Source organism: Marmota marmota, unplaced genomic scaffold (genome assembly GCF_001458135.2).
Source record: "Marmota marmota marmota unplaced genomic scaffold, marMar, whole genome shotgun sequence".
Classification (NCBI taxonomy): domain Eukaryota; kingdom Metazoa; phylum Chordata; class Mammalia; order Rodentia; family Sciuridae; genus Marmota; species Marmota marmota.
Window position 1 is genome coordinate 18245818 of NW_026000101.1, and position 14575 is coordinate 18260392.

Here is a 14575-nt window from a genome sequence, read left to right on the forward strand (position 1 = left end):
GCTACCCATCCTCTTGCCCTGCCCTCAGGGGCGAGCAGTTTCACTTACCCTCAGTCGCTCCCCGTGCGGCCCACCAAATGCCGCAGTCTGGCTGTTGGTATACCTCCTGCTTCAGCCTCCCAAGTAGCTGGATTACCGGTGTGCCCCACTGTGTCTGGCTTAATATGATCTTTTTATTTCCTACCTTATGGGACTTTTGAAATGTTCTGGTCTACTGATGTCTTGTTTCCTGGTTTCATAGTTATGTTTTATCTTGTTTTTAAAATATATATATATATATATATATATATATATATATATATATATATATATATATATATATTTTATAATGCAGGGACTTTGACAAGGTTTATATGCTAAGTCTGATTCTTAAACTGGAAAACAAAGATTAAGGATTGTCAAATTTCTAAAAGTAGAGGATGTTGTTTTCAGAGCCTTGCATAAAGGGTGAAGTAATATAACTCTAGCTTATGTGACTTAAAAATTTAGCAGTATATTTTTAATTATCCACTAAGAACCTCCCTGGGGTTAGCTTAGGACATTGGGTCTAGCATATATGAGGAATCTGAAAACTAGATCCTTCTTTCATTCCAGAAGGCGGACTACTCAGTAGTTTCTTTCCAAGAGATCATGGGCGTTGGCAAGACTGTTTTCGTCCAATTCTTCTGTAAAAGTTTGAAATTTTGGTGTACTAAGGACTGAATTCAGAAGCATTCTACCAACTGAGCTACATTCCCAGCCTTTTTATTTTTTAGACAGGATTTTTCTAAATTGCTGAGACTGGCATTGGACTTGTGATCCTCCTACCTCAGACCCAGAGTAGCTGGAATTATAGGCAATCCACACCCAGCAGGAAAAAAAAATTTTTTTTTTTTTTTTGAGATAGTCATTTTCTTTCTTTCTTTGTGTGTATGGGGGACAGGGTTTGCTGTAAAGTGGAATTCCATTATTCACCTTAATCGGTATCTTATTAAGGGGAAAAATATCCTTTGATGAATCTTTGATGCCCTTGATATATCTGGTTTAATGATAATGGAGTCCATAAGTCCATAACCTTTTGTTACCTTATTCACAGGTCTGAGGCATTCACATTAGCTCTTCCTGTCTACCATGGAAATGTGTAGACTTCAGGGTTAGTTTACTCCAACAGCTCAGGGATGTTAGAAGGACCAAGTTTGCTTCTCTGTTCTTCTATGGTGTTTGCTTCATCTTAAAACTAGTTCTCTTTATAGAAAAATAATGTCTGCCACTGCTCCCAAGACTATATGCTTTCACTTTTCGAGAGAGAAGCAGAGTACCTCACCACCAGGCACCTAATAAGAGATCAGGACTCTATCTATCTTATTTAGAGACAGGGTCTCCATGAGTTGTTTAGCGCTTTGCTTTTTGCTGAGGCTCGCTTTGAACTCACAATCCTCCTGTCTCAGCCTCCCAAACCTCGGGGATTACAGGCTTGCACCATCACGCCCGACCAGGACTTTATTTTCATTCGACAATCATTATAGCTGGGAATATACCATACCATCCACTGATTGGCATAGGTCTGGATTATATGCTTATTCTTTCTTTCTTTTTTTTTTTTTTTAAACTAGGGATTTGAACCTAAGGGTGCTCTACCACTGAGCTGCACTCCCAGTCCCTTTTTTAAAAAAAATATTTATTTTTTAGTTTTAGGTGGATACAGTATCTTTATTTTACATTATATGGTGCTGAGAATCAAACCCAGTGCCTCATGCATTCTAGGTGAGCACGCTACCACTTGAGCCACATCCCCAGCCCTCCCAGTCCCTTTTAATTTTTTATTTTGAAACAGGGTCTTGCTCAGTTGCCTAGTCTGGTCACAAATTTGCAGTCCTCTTGCCTCAGCCTCTGGAGTAGCTGGAATTATAGGGTGGGATTACAGATTATGGAAGTCTGAGGCTGAGGTCAGGAGGGTAGGACTGGGGAGAAGAAGTTTTCTATTCCACCCAAGTGGCAAAACTGCTACTTAATGGGGAGTGGGAAAATTGTTTCTGGGGAGACAAGAACAAAGTCTGTTAAAGCAGCGCCAACATACCAACCATATTTTTGCATCTGCAGGCTCTTCGCAAGAGAAGATAGCAAGCATGTGGTACAGATAGTGGGACTGCAGGAGCTCCAGGTGGATAGTGTGGAGGTCCTCTTAGAGGTAATTAATTCTTCTTTATTACTCCCCTATAGCAGCGTAAGTCCAGGAAAGAATTTATTCTGCTACCTAGTAGGTAGACGCTCTCAGATCTAGGCAAAGGACAATGATAAGCACACCACTTCAAAATTGTAAAATGTGAGTCATCTTCTCAGAGGATGGCTTGTTTCTTAACAGAGTTGATGTTCCAATGCTATGGAGTGGGAGGTAGGGCGTGTAGGAAAAGCTAATTCATGGCAAAGTTGCTCCTGCACCAGTTTCAAAGACTGCTTTTGTGTTTTTCTGTGACAGTGAACTCTGGGGAATGCTGCTGGAGACAAACATTTTTATTAAAAAAAAAAAAAAAATTGGGGGTGGGAGGTCCTGGAAATTGAACCCAAAGGGCACTCTGCCACTGAGCTACATCCCCAGACTTTCTTCTTCTTCTTCTTCTTTTTTTTTAAAAATACAGGGCTTCTCTTAAATTGCTGAAGCTAGCCTCAAACTTGGATGGATTCTTCTGCCTTATCCTTTTAATTCCCTTTTCCTGAGACTAATTAATTAGGTTTTAACTAATTTTATTAGGTTTTTAAATATCCTACCACAGATTTTTTTTTTTTCTTTCAGAGTCTTTCACATACTGAGAAAGAATTCTACTCCACTAAGCTACAACCCCAGCCCTTCTTGTTTTCATTGTGAGATAGGGTCTCACGAAGTTGCCTAGGCTGGCCTTGAATTTGCAATCCTTTGGCCTCAATCTTCCAAGTAGCTGGGATTGCATGCCACCATGCCTAGCTAAGAATTTAAAAATCTACTCCTTTTATTAAAAAATTATCCTTTTATTATAACAAAAGTAATACTTGCTTATTATTAAATCTGAACATTATAGGAACACATAAGAAAATAGAAAATAAAGATCCTTTTAACTTACTCTATACAACTAGACCCCATCCCACCACTGACTTGCTATCCCCCTGAGATATCCACTGTTCTAGGTATTTATTAACTTATGTATAAATACATTTCTGGTGAACTTTCCTTTAATGCAGTGGTCCTCTGGCTTTACATTAGATCACTTATATACTGTTATTTCCTTACTTTAAAAATGATTTAACCTTTTTTATTGTGGAAAAAAAATAGCACTACTCAGAAAAATGCATGAAACCTAAGTGTGAACAGTGTAAAGAAGCAAGCACCCTAGCAATCAGCCATGGAGATCAAGAAATAGAACATTTTAGTACCTCAAAAGTCTTCTGTGGGGGCTTGGATGTAGCTCAGCAGTGGAGCACTTGCCTAGCACGGGCAAGGACCTGGGTTCGATCCTTAGCACAACATAAAAATAAATAAGTAAAATAAAGGTATTGTGTTCAACTACAACTAAAAAATAAAAGTACTAAAAAAAAATCTCCTGTGTAACTTCCTAGTCACACATCTCAATTGTCCTGACTTTTACACTAATTGCTTTCTTGTTCTATTATAGTTTTACCACCTTTGTATTCTTTCCTAAAACTATATAACTTAGTTTTCACATTTTTTTGAGTTTTCACCTGTTTTTGAGATTTGCATGAATAGAACCACACTATATATATTCTTTTTTTTGTTTTCCTTCTTTTATTCAAAATTATGCTTTTGAATTTCATTTATGATTTTTACATATAGATGTAGTTCTGTTCTTTCTTATCTGATTTATAGTGTAGTATTCCATCATAGGAAAATACCACAATTTATTCAATTTATTTATCCATTTTCCTGTTAATGGGTAGTGGGGTTGTTTCTGTTTTGGGGTTATTCTGCACAGCACAGCTGGGGATGTCCTTATCTTTAACGTTTATTTTGGTTGTCTGGTTATAAAATGATTATATCCGAGGACATGCATATCTTCAGCCTCACTAAATGATGACAACTGTTTTACAAAAAGATGTGCATTCCCACAAGCAGTATGTGAGCAATCCCATTGCTCTTCACTTCACCAACGCTTTCCTCTTTTTTTTTTTTTTGGTATTGGGAATTGAAGTCAGAGCCTCGTGTATGCTAAGCAAGCACTCTACTTCTGTGCTTATTCCCAGCCTTTTTATCTCAACTCATTAAGTTGCCCAAGCTGGTCTTGAATTTGCCATCTTCTTTCCTCAAACTTCCAAATTACAGGGATTTCAGGTGTATGCCACCTTGCTCAGCTTACCAATACTTTTTTATTTTTGGTTGTAGATGAATATAATACCTTTGTTTAATTTATTTATTTTTATTTCTTTGATCAAGAAGGAAATTGAATATCTTAAGTGCTAAGGATTGAACCCAGGGCCTCACACATGCTAGGCATGTACTCTACCACTGAACCCCTACTCTTTTTTTCTTACTATGCTGGGGATTGAATTCAGCTAGTGCTTGTGCATGCTAGGCAAGTATTCTATTACTGAGCCACATCTCCAGCCCTATCCCGTATATTTTTAATTTATCATTTGAATTTCCTCTTTTGGGGATGCCAATTTGGGTCTTGCTCATGTTGAGGTGGTCTTTTCCTTACCTATTATGTATTTTGGATTTGAGTCTTTTGTTCAGTTATTTTATGTCATAAGCATGTGGTCTAATTCAGTGGCCTGTCTTCCAGTTTCATTATTTCATTAGTTTTATTTATTTATTTATTTATTTATTTATTGTCAGGGTGATGTAGTTATACTTATTGAACCCAGGACCTTGTGTATACTAGACAAGCACTCTTCCACTAAGCTACATCCCCAGCCTTCATTTGAAGACTCAGCTTCCTTGAGTCTTCCTTAGGTCAATAAAATTAGAATTTCTCAGTGGTGGGGCCCAGGCACAGGTTTGATAATTATTTAAAACTGAAATATAGTTTATATGCCACAAAATTCACCTAATTGTATAATTTGGTAGGCTTTTAAATATAGCTTTTTTATTGAAATATAATTTAGATCCATAATACCCACCCTTTTAAAGTATGCAATTCAGTAACTTTTTTAGTAGATCCATAAAGTTGTGTGATCATTGCCACTAATTCCAGAAAATTTTTATCACCTCAAAATGAAACCCTGTGTCTGTTAGCAGTCATTCCCTATTTCTCCTGCCAAGTGCCTAGCATCCACTAATTTTTATCTATGTGGATTTGCTAATTTGGCTATATCATATAAACAGAATCTCGTAACATACAACCATTTGTCTCAACTTCTTTCACTTAGTATAAAATTTTCAAGATTCACCCATGCTATAGCATGTGTATATATGTATATATATATATATATATATATATATATCATGTATTTCTTTTTGTTTGTTTGTTTGTTTTGGTACCAGGGATTGAACTCAGGGGCACTCAACCACTAAAGCCATATCCCCAGCCCTATTTTGTATTTTATTTTGAGACAGGGTCTCACTGAGTTGCTTAGAACCTTGCAGTTGCTGAGGCTGGCTTTTGAACTCATGATCCTCCTGCCTCAGCTTCCCAAGCTGCTGGGATTATAGGCATGCACCCATCTAGGACTTCATTTCTTTCTTTCTTTCTTTATTATTTTTTTTTTTTAGGACTTCATTTCTTTTTATGGCTGATTTATAGCCCATTATATGGCTGTGCCACATTTTATTTATCCATTCATCAATTGATGGACATTCGAGTTATTTCCACTTTTAGCCATTATGAATAGCGTTGCTATGAACATTCATGTACAAAAGTTTTTGTGTGGACATGTTTTCAGTTTTATTGTGTGTATGCCTAGGAATGGAATTACTGGGACATACTTTTTTGAGGAACTGCCACACTGATTTCCATAGTAACTGTACCATTTTGCACTCCCACCAGCAATATATGAGGATTGGTATTATTTTAGAATCTCCTCAGGTGGTTATAATGTACCACCTTCATAGTCATTCTTCTAGTACATCCAACAATCCTGGCTCGAGTAAGCGGGGATGGCTAGGATGGAAAGGACCTGACAAGACTTACATTTAGTATAGCTTCAAGTATGCCACTCCAGGGAGAAATATCTGAGGCTTTGACCAAGCCCAAGGAACCAGGGAAAGCAGACAGGTTTGGTATTGTAGAAATGCCTTCAATTAGCACCAAAATTAAAGCCTCTCTGGCTAATTATATCTTTCCTGCTTTCTTTCTCACTATGTTTTAATAATAGTTGCAAACATTTTGGGTACTATCTACTGAAAACTTGGCTAAGGATTTTTGCAAATATTATTCCCTTTAATTATCACAAAATCAGGTAAATATTGTAAAATTCATCTTACAGATGAGAAAAACTGAGAATGAAATTGACAACTATCACATAGCTAGTGGCTGACAGAACCAAATTCTGACTCAGATTAATCATAGTCTAAAGCCCATTTCCATACTCTAAAGACCTTTTCACTATACTATACTACCTATAGTGGCATTAGATTATTGATTAGAGATAAATTTTTCTTCTTAACGAAGTAGGAAAGCTGGGCATGGTGGCACACACCTGCAATCCCAGCAGCTCAGAAAGCTAAGGCAGAGGAGGATCATGAGTTCAAAGCCAGCCTCAGCAAAAGCAAGGTTCTAAGCAACTCAGTGAGACCCTGTCTCTAAATAAAATACAGATAGGGCTGGGGATATGGCTCAGTGATCGAGTGCCCCTGAGTGGTACCTCTGCCCCCCCAAAAAAGAAAAAGTAGGAAAAAGGATACTGAGATCATTTGCTTAAAAAATGGATATTTAAAGGACTGTTTAACCTCAAATAACAGGGTTTATGGAAATTTTTATTATTGGTTTTTCAAAGCTAAGAGTTGGGACTTGGGTGAGTGAAATGACAGGTTGGCCCACCATTGGTATATTTCTTTTTCCTGGGACAAATAGGTAAGTTTTGCTTACCTATGAGGCCTGAGACCTCATATTTTGTGATTATCAGATTCCTGTGTCTTAGGATCCAAAACATGAGGATAGCATCTGATTGTGGTTGGTTTTTAAGGACCCTTTTTTGTGACTGCAGAGGAAGGCACAGAACAAAAGTGTATGGGACATGTTGTTGGGGCTTCCTTGAGACTGAGAGCTTTCTTAAGTTGTCTGGAGCTCCCTCCACTATGGAATCCTAAGAAAATTATTTATCCCACACTTATTCCCTGTGGTTGTTTTCTTCCTACTTCTCCCCAGCCAATCCTTCATTTGATAGGAGTTTTGGGTAAATCTGGTCCTCGTGCTTTCTTTGTCCCTGAGATTACACTAATTAAATGGGACAGGAACAAACATTATGAGAAAATCCATTTTCCTTGTCTGTGGGCCATAATTGTGCTGCTAAGGGGCTGTGTATTTCAAGTCACCCTCTGTATCCTGAAAGAGTTTAAAACATTGTTCTAAAGTATTGTTCCTAAGAAAAGCAGAAAAAACTTTGTTAGTCAACAAATTATTATTTTATCACTAACGACACCCTCAGTCTGTGATACTTAGGGTATTGTATTAGCAAGAAAATAGCAAAGATCAAGATGGAAAGTTGACATAAATTATAAACATTTGACACAGTTACCCTCATAAAACATTTATTGACTGGAAACTACACTTGCTGACTCAGGTGTCACTGTGACGTCTCAGGTGTTGCGCACATGTTTGCTGAAGTGTCTTCTTCAGGTGGTACTCTCAGATCTCCTCAGGTCCACTCAGGCATGGCCACTTGTTGCCTGCCTGTGCAGCAGCAGCTTCCTTTTTCATATAGGATTATCTTTCCTCTACAAAATTTCTCCTTTCATGTGTATTTGATTACCCAATCTTACCAACATAGGGACCAGGACTTCCCTGACTTTAAAGAGGACTCACTGCTTCATCACAGTTCCCAAATTTGGAATCAAGATCTTTTTTTTTTCTGTCAATGAATGGGCATTTTTAAAAATATTTATTTTTTAGTTGTAGGTGGACATAATATCTTTATTTCATTTTTATGTGGTGCTGAGGTTTGAACCCAGTGCCTCATGTATGCTAGGCGAGCACTCTACCACTGAGCCACAATCCCAGCCTATAATGAGCCTTTTTTTTTTAAAGAGAGAGAGAGAGAGAATTTTTTAATATTTGTTTTTTAGTTTTCGGTGGACACAACATCTTTATTTTATTTTTATGTGGTGCTGAGGATCGAACCCAGCGTCCCACGCATGCCAGGCAAGCGCGTTACTGCTTGAGCCACATCCCCAGCCCCAATGAGCATGTTTTTAAATTTAGAGATTTGCAGGGTTTTGGGTTTTGGTTGTTGTTTTTTTTTGTTTTTTTTTTTTAATGTGTGTGTGTGTGTGTTTTAACTGATGCAAGTGAGTAGTTTCTATTACAACTTGAAGACAATACATCACAGAAACTTTATGATAGGTCTGGGGGAAAGTATTATTTCCAATAAATGATGAAATAGTTTGTCTTTGGCAATATGATTACATATGAAGAATGCAAAATACAAGTATGGCCATGCCTCCAAAGCAACACAAGTCCCTAGAGTTCAGCTGACTGCACCTGTCTTCATACTGCTTCTGTTAACATAGAAGGGCATAGCCCTTCTTTGGTATTTGCATAGGAAAGCTTAGTGATTAAAGCCTTATAACCAGATGGATCTGGGTGCCAGTGCCATGTATCCTTGAGCATATCCTTTATCTTTCTGAGCTTGAAACATGGATAACAGATGATTGGGTTGGATGATAGAAGGAATTGAGATAATGTACAAGAGGTGCTTAATTACTATGATAGTGGCTCTCTTTTTCACATATATTATTCTAAAGTCTCTGAATATTTCCCAGCACCATAGAATTCAATAGTTGTCTCTACTTTCTATTGCAGCAGTTCCCATTTCACTACTCATATAACATTCTAAAGAACCTAGATACTGAAACTTGTCCAGTAGACCTTAGATAGGGAGGGGGGAGTTTGAGAAGGATATAGAGGAAAAGTGGGCCTAATGATTTTTAAGGTGTTTGCGTTAATTTTGCTCAGTTCCTAGACTTCTATTTCTCCCAAGTAAATTATCTTTTTTTCCTTCTTTCCCTCCCTCTTTTCCTTCCTTTCCTTTTTGTTTAGCTTGTACTGGAGAACTTGTGGCATCTCACATTGATCTCTAAAGCTGTATTTTACATTTATAGAAAGAAACCATTTAAGTTAGGGAAACTTACACAAAAATGTTCTTTAGTATATTTTTTAATTAACATTTATTATTACCATGTGCCAATTTAGTAGTAATGAATGCTTTACATATATTATCTTTTTTAGTCCTCATAACTTAACATTTAAGATTCTCATTTTATAGATAATAAACTGATGCCCTGAAAAGTCAGGTGGTTTGCACAAATAGTAGAGCTGGCATGTGAACCCTGACAGTCTAATATTAGATTTCACTTAACCTCTACACTTCAGTTGTATGTAATTTCCAAAAGTTTGATGATGTTTGATATTCACAAACTACCTCGTTTTTACTCCTCAGAGCTTAGCTTCCTTATTCCACAGTTTGTTTCTTTCTTTCTTTTTCCTGGTACTGGGGATTGAACCCAGGGGTGCTTAATCACTGAGACACATCCACAGCCCTTTTTTTAATATTTATTTTTTAGCTTTAGGTGGATACAATATCTTTATTTTTTATTTTTATGTAGTGCTGAGGATCAAACCCAGCATCTCATGCATGCTAGGCAAGCACTCTACCACTGAGCCACAACCCCAGCCCACATCCACAGCCCTTTTTAAAATTTTTATTTTGAGACAGGGTCTTGCTAAGTTGCTTGGGGGCCTTGCTAAATTGCTGAGACTGGCTTTGAACTTGCAATCCTCCTGTCTCAGCTTTCCAAGCTGTGGGAATTATAGGTATGTACCACCACACCCAGCTATTCCACAGTTTCTGAAAGGTATGGTGATAGTAGACAGTTATTGAAACTGAAAAAAACTGGACCTAGAACCAGAAATTCCTTCACACCTACACTAATAGGCATTTAGCCAGAAAAGTTCACCTCAACATGTTAGGCTTTTTGAAACACATTGCAGTTAGTCTTTATTCCAATTGGGGGTGAGGGGATTGGTCTCAAGGGAAGTCATGGGTTCATGATAATCAAAATAACTCATCACTTCCCTATTCCTACATATGAGGCCTGGCATGCTTCATGCCTGCATCCTGACAGAACAGGTAGATATGATTGGTCATTCCTTGTTATGCATTTCTGTCCTTCAGTTACTAAGATAGATGAATATTATGAGACTTTGTTTTGGAGCCAAGTATGCCCCGGGGATTTTAGTTAGGCTAAATCCATCAAAGCTATTAAAAAGAGCATATGAGATCAAGAAGTAAATTAGCTCTTAAGCTATTGAATGTTCTCCCACGAAATCAGTATTCCACATTGTTTTCATTGCCATTGGGTACGTGCTCTGTATGATTTAGTGTTTGGGCAGCTTTCCACCTGGACAGAAAAAACTGCATCATACTGACAAAATTATATGTCTGGTCTGTACTGCTTTGTTGCCAACTCTTTGGAGCCAGAGGGCTTGTTTGCTCCTTGGGGAAGTTATTCTATGTGTTTTATTTTCAGGTGATCTTAAAGGGCAGCAAGGAGCGCAGCACTGGGGCCACTGGAGTTAATGCGGACTCCTCCCGCTCTCATGCTATCATCCAAATTCAGATCAAAGATTCAGCCAAGAGGACATTTGGCAGGTGAGCTGGAAATATTCAGGGAATTGCATTGTCTGCCTTTCCTTAATGTGATTTTGAAATATTTGTTATCAACAACAGGACACCATGCCATCATGGAAGTCTTCATTTTGGAGGATACAGAGAAGAGTTGTTAGCCCTGAAATAAATCATTGTACCAAAATGCCATCAATTGATTGACCATGAAATAATGACCTATTGTTGGTCAATCCTAAGTTATTGAAAGGGACATTGATTGCTTCTGACTTGAAACACAGTATCAGAGAAACAGCAAGGAATGCATCTCAGAAAGCTTACAAGCCATAAAAGAAGTCAGGGGGTGGGGGGACTTAATCCATTCTTCTTGAAAAAGCCATAAGACAATTGGATACATTCATTGCTTCTCTGGTGCTTAGCAAACACTCTGCCACGCTGATAGATGAGCCTGTCTCACCTCTGAATAATGAGTCTTTTTTTTTTTTTCTCTCTCTCCCTCCTTTTCTTTTTCTTCTTCTTCTTCTCCTTCTCCTTCTCCTTCTCCTTCTCCTTCTCCTTCTCCTTCTCCTTCTCCTTCTCCTTCTTCTTCTTCTTCTTCTTGAAAGCAGCTACAAAAGTTTCTATTTAATTACCTAATGATAACCAAACTGATTTGTAGTAGGGTCACTTAGCCTTATGGGAAGAGTACTTTATCAATTTCAGTCATACTTTCTCACAAATGAACCAATAGAAGTGTTTATGTGAACAGCTCCAATAGCAGCTGACAGATCCGTGTTTTTGGAAAGCTGACAGTAATGTTTTTTTCTTTCCTGAGGATGGCCAGTGTTAATTTCTTCCTGAAGTTACAGAATGTCAACTAATATCAAAATTTTAAAAAATTTTAAAAATTTAAAAAAAACCCAAACCACAAAGTCATTTTTGGTGTGTCTTTTCTCTAGGATCTCCTTTATTGACTTGGCTGGCAGTGAAAGAGCAGCAGATGCCAGGGACTCAGATAGACAGACAAAGATGGAAGGTGCAGAAATAAACCAGAGTCTTCTGGCTGTAAGTTGTTCAAAATCTAAAAATCCTTCTTGAGAGATGTTACCTCTTACATGCAACCAGAATGGGTGAGAATGGAGTGAAATTAGAGCAACAGGTGTGTTCTCATCTGGCAGAAGAATTCCTGGACTGGAGAAAAGTTGGGCTCTTAGCAATGCTAGACAACTCTTCTCTCCCTGCCTTCTCTTTTTTGGTCAATCCCTGCCAAGTAGGAATAAAAATATTTCTGCAAGTTACTAGCTTAGTAAGCTTTTCCTTTTCTCCAAATTTTAAAATTGTATTAATTCCTCAATCTACCAAAGTAGATTAAATACCATAATGATCTTCCATATACTTGTTATCCAGCTTCAACAGTTATCAACATTTGAAAAAGTAAACAATCCCAACTTTCCCCTTGTCAAATTATTTTAAAGAAAATCTTAGTCATCAAGTCATTTCTTCTATAAATATTATATACCTCAAAAATAGGACACTTTTAAAAATATAACCATAATACCAACATCATACCTTTAATGTTATCTGTTTTTCAGTATATATTATAATTTCTGCAGGTTTCCCATAATGTCTTTTTACTGTCAACTTGTTCAAATTAACATGCAAACAATATCCTACATTGCTTCTCCCTCCCTCCCTCTTATTTTTTTCTATATCTATGTATTTAAAAAAAAAAAAAACGGTCACTTGTCTTGCATCCCCATGCTGATGTTTAATATGTTATTCTTCCCTCTGTATTTCCTATAATGTGGTTAAATCTCTATCTGTCTGTGCTGTTCAGTGTGGCTAGTCTGGATTTTGAAGACTTATTACCAAAAAAAAGCATGCAAAAATCTCACTAATATTTTTGCATGTTTATTGCATGCAAAATTATATTTTGAGCTGGGCATGATAGAATATGCCTGTAATCCCAGCAGCTCAGGAGGCTTAGACAGAAGGATTACAAGTTCAGAGCCAGCCTCAGCAACAGTGAGGCGAAGCAACTTAGTGAGACCCTGTCTCTAAATAAAATACGAAATAGGGCTGGGGATGTAGCTCAGTGGTTGGGTGCCCCTGAGTTCAATTCTTGGTACCCCCGCCAAAGTTATATTTTGGATATAGTGATTAAATAAAATATGTGAGTACCATTAATTTCACCTGCCACCAACCATTTCTCCAAGAAACCAATATATTTTTAGCATTTGCTAAATGTCAAATGTTAGTTTTCCCAACAACTCTGTAAGGCAAGTTAAGCAAATTCTCTTATTCCTACCTTATAGATTAGGATTCCCAGGTTCAGATGGATTGAATTGTCTGAGGATCCACCACCTCTAACCAAAAAATATGTGATTCTGATATTTTAAACAATGGTCTAGGAATCAACTATGAAACATGGAAAGAAATATCTATGAAGTCATATGCCCTTTGTGACTTGACTTTGTCTATTTCATATGGGGAACAAGCATGCAAAGGGGCCTGGACCTTCTAGAATAGTATCAAAATATTGTGCTTTATAAGGTATACAAAGGTAGCCTTATTTCTTTCCTGGGCATTTCCCTTGGTTTCTTAGTGTTAGGTAAACTTTGTTGACCATTCCATTCTGATTGAGCAGGGCTAAAAAGGATCCAAGGACTCTCATAGGTATTGATTGTACCACTTGGATTTGAAGATGTAAGGGATGGGTATAAGAGGCAGGGTTTAGTTATTTTTTCATTCCTTCAGGAAAATCTATCCAGTGCTAAAATTGGGGGATACTGGATTGATTTTTAAAACAGAAAGATATTGCCTTATACTTTATGTCCTGCAGCTTCCTGGATAGAGGTTAGGCAATGATGGGCCTTTATGACTGCTGCCAATAACAGCCACAGCAAATTCTGGAGGCTAATTTTCCTCCTCTTGGCAGAATCCCTCACTGATACTTCCAAGGGATTACTTTCTTCCTCTTTCCTCTTTCTCATTTATTGCCTTTTAGCCTATATGCTTGACTCAGAAATAGAAGGTCTTTCCTTCCTCATCTTGCTCTCCCACTCTCCCTACCATTTCTTTTTTTAAAAACTATTTTTTTTGTGGATGGACATAAAAACTTTAATTAATTAATTAACTTATTTTGTATGTGGTGCTGAGGATCAAACCCAGAACCTCACACATACTAGGCGAGCACTCTACCACAGAGCTACAGTCCCAGCCTCCCCCACACCATTTCTAATGGACATTCCACTCCTTGGTTTATACTGAAGGGACTTCAAAATAGCATACTACAGGGACACAGCCACATCAATGTTTATAGCAGCACAATTCACAATAGCTAAATTGTGGAACCAACCCACATGCCCTTCAGTAGATGAATGGATAGGGAAACTGTGGATATATACACAATGGAATATTACTCAGCATTAAAAGAGAACAAAATCATGGTATTTGCAGGTAAACGGAGTTGGAGAATATTATGCTAAGTGAAGTAAGCCAATCCCAAAAAACCAAAGACGGAATCTTTTCATTGATTTGAGATGCTGACTGATAATGGGGATGGGGTGGGGCGCATGGGAGGAATGGAGGAACTTTAGACAGATCCAGAGCAGGTCATGTCCGGGTACGAAGGATCCTGCCCTCAATGGTCACTGCAGCACCACCCACAACAGGGGAACCACCCAAATGTCCACTGCTGAGGATGGAGAAGGACACATGGGAAAAGGGGAGGGAGGTGAAGAGAGGGGGCATGGGGGTAAGAAAGATGGTGGGATGAGATGGACATCATTACCCTAAACACATGTATGAAGACACGAATGGTGTGAAACTACTTTGTGTACAACCAGAG

General features: G+C 37.9%; 1 protein-coding gene across 1 annotated transcript in view; it reads left to right on the plus strand.

Moving 5' to 3' along the window:
- Kif24 (kinesin family member 24) overlaps positions 1-14575 on the plus strand; it is a 71663-nt gene that overhangs the window by 45906 nt on the left and 11182 nt on the right. The window contains exons 6-8 of the mRNA XM_015492432.2: positions 2080-2167; positions 10652-10773; positions 11685-11790. Of these exons, the coding sequence (XP_015347918.1) occupies positions 2080-2167; positions 10652-10773; positions 11685-11790 (316 nt within the window). The remainder of the gene's footprint in view (positions 1-2079; positions 2168-10651; positions 10774-11684; positions 11791-14575) is intronic.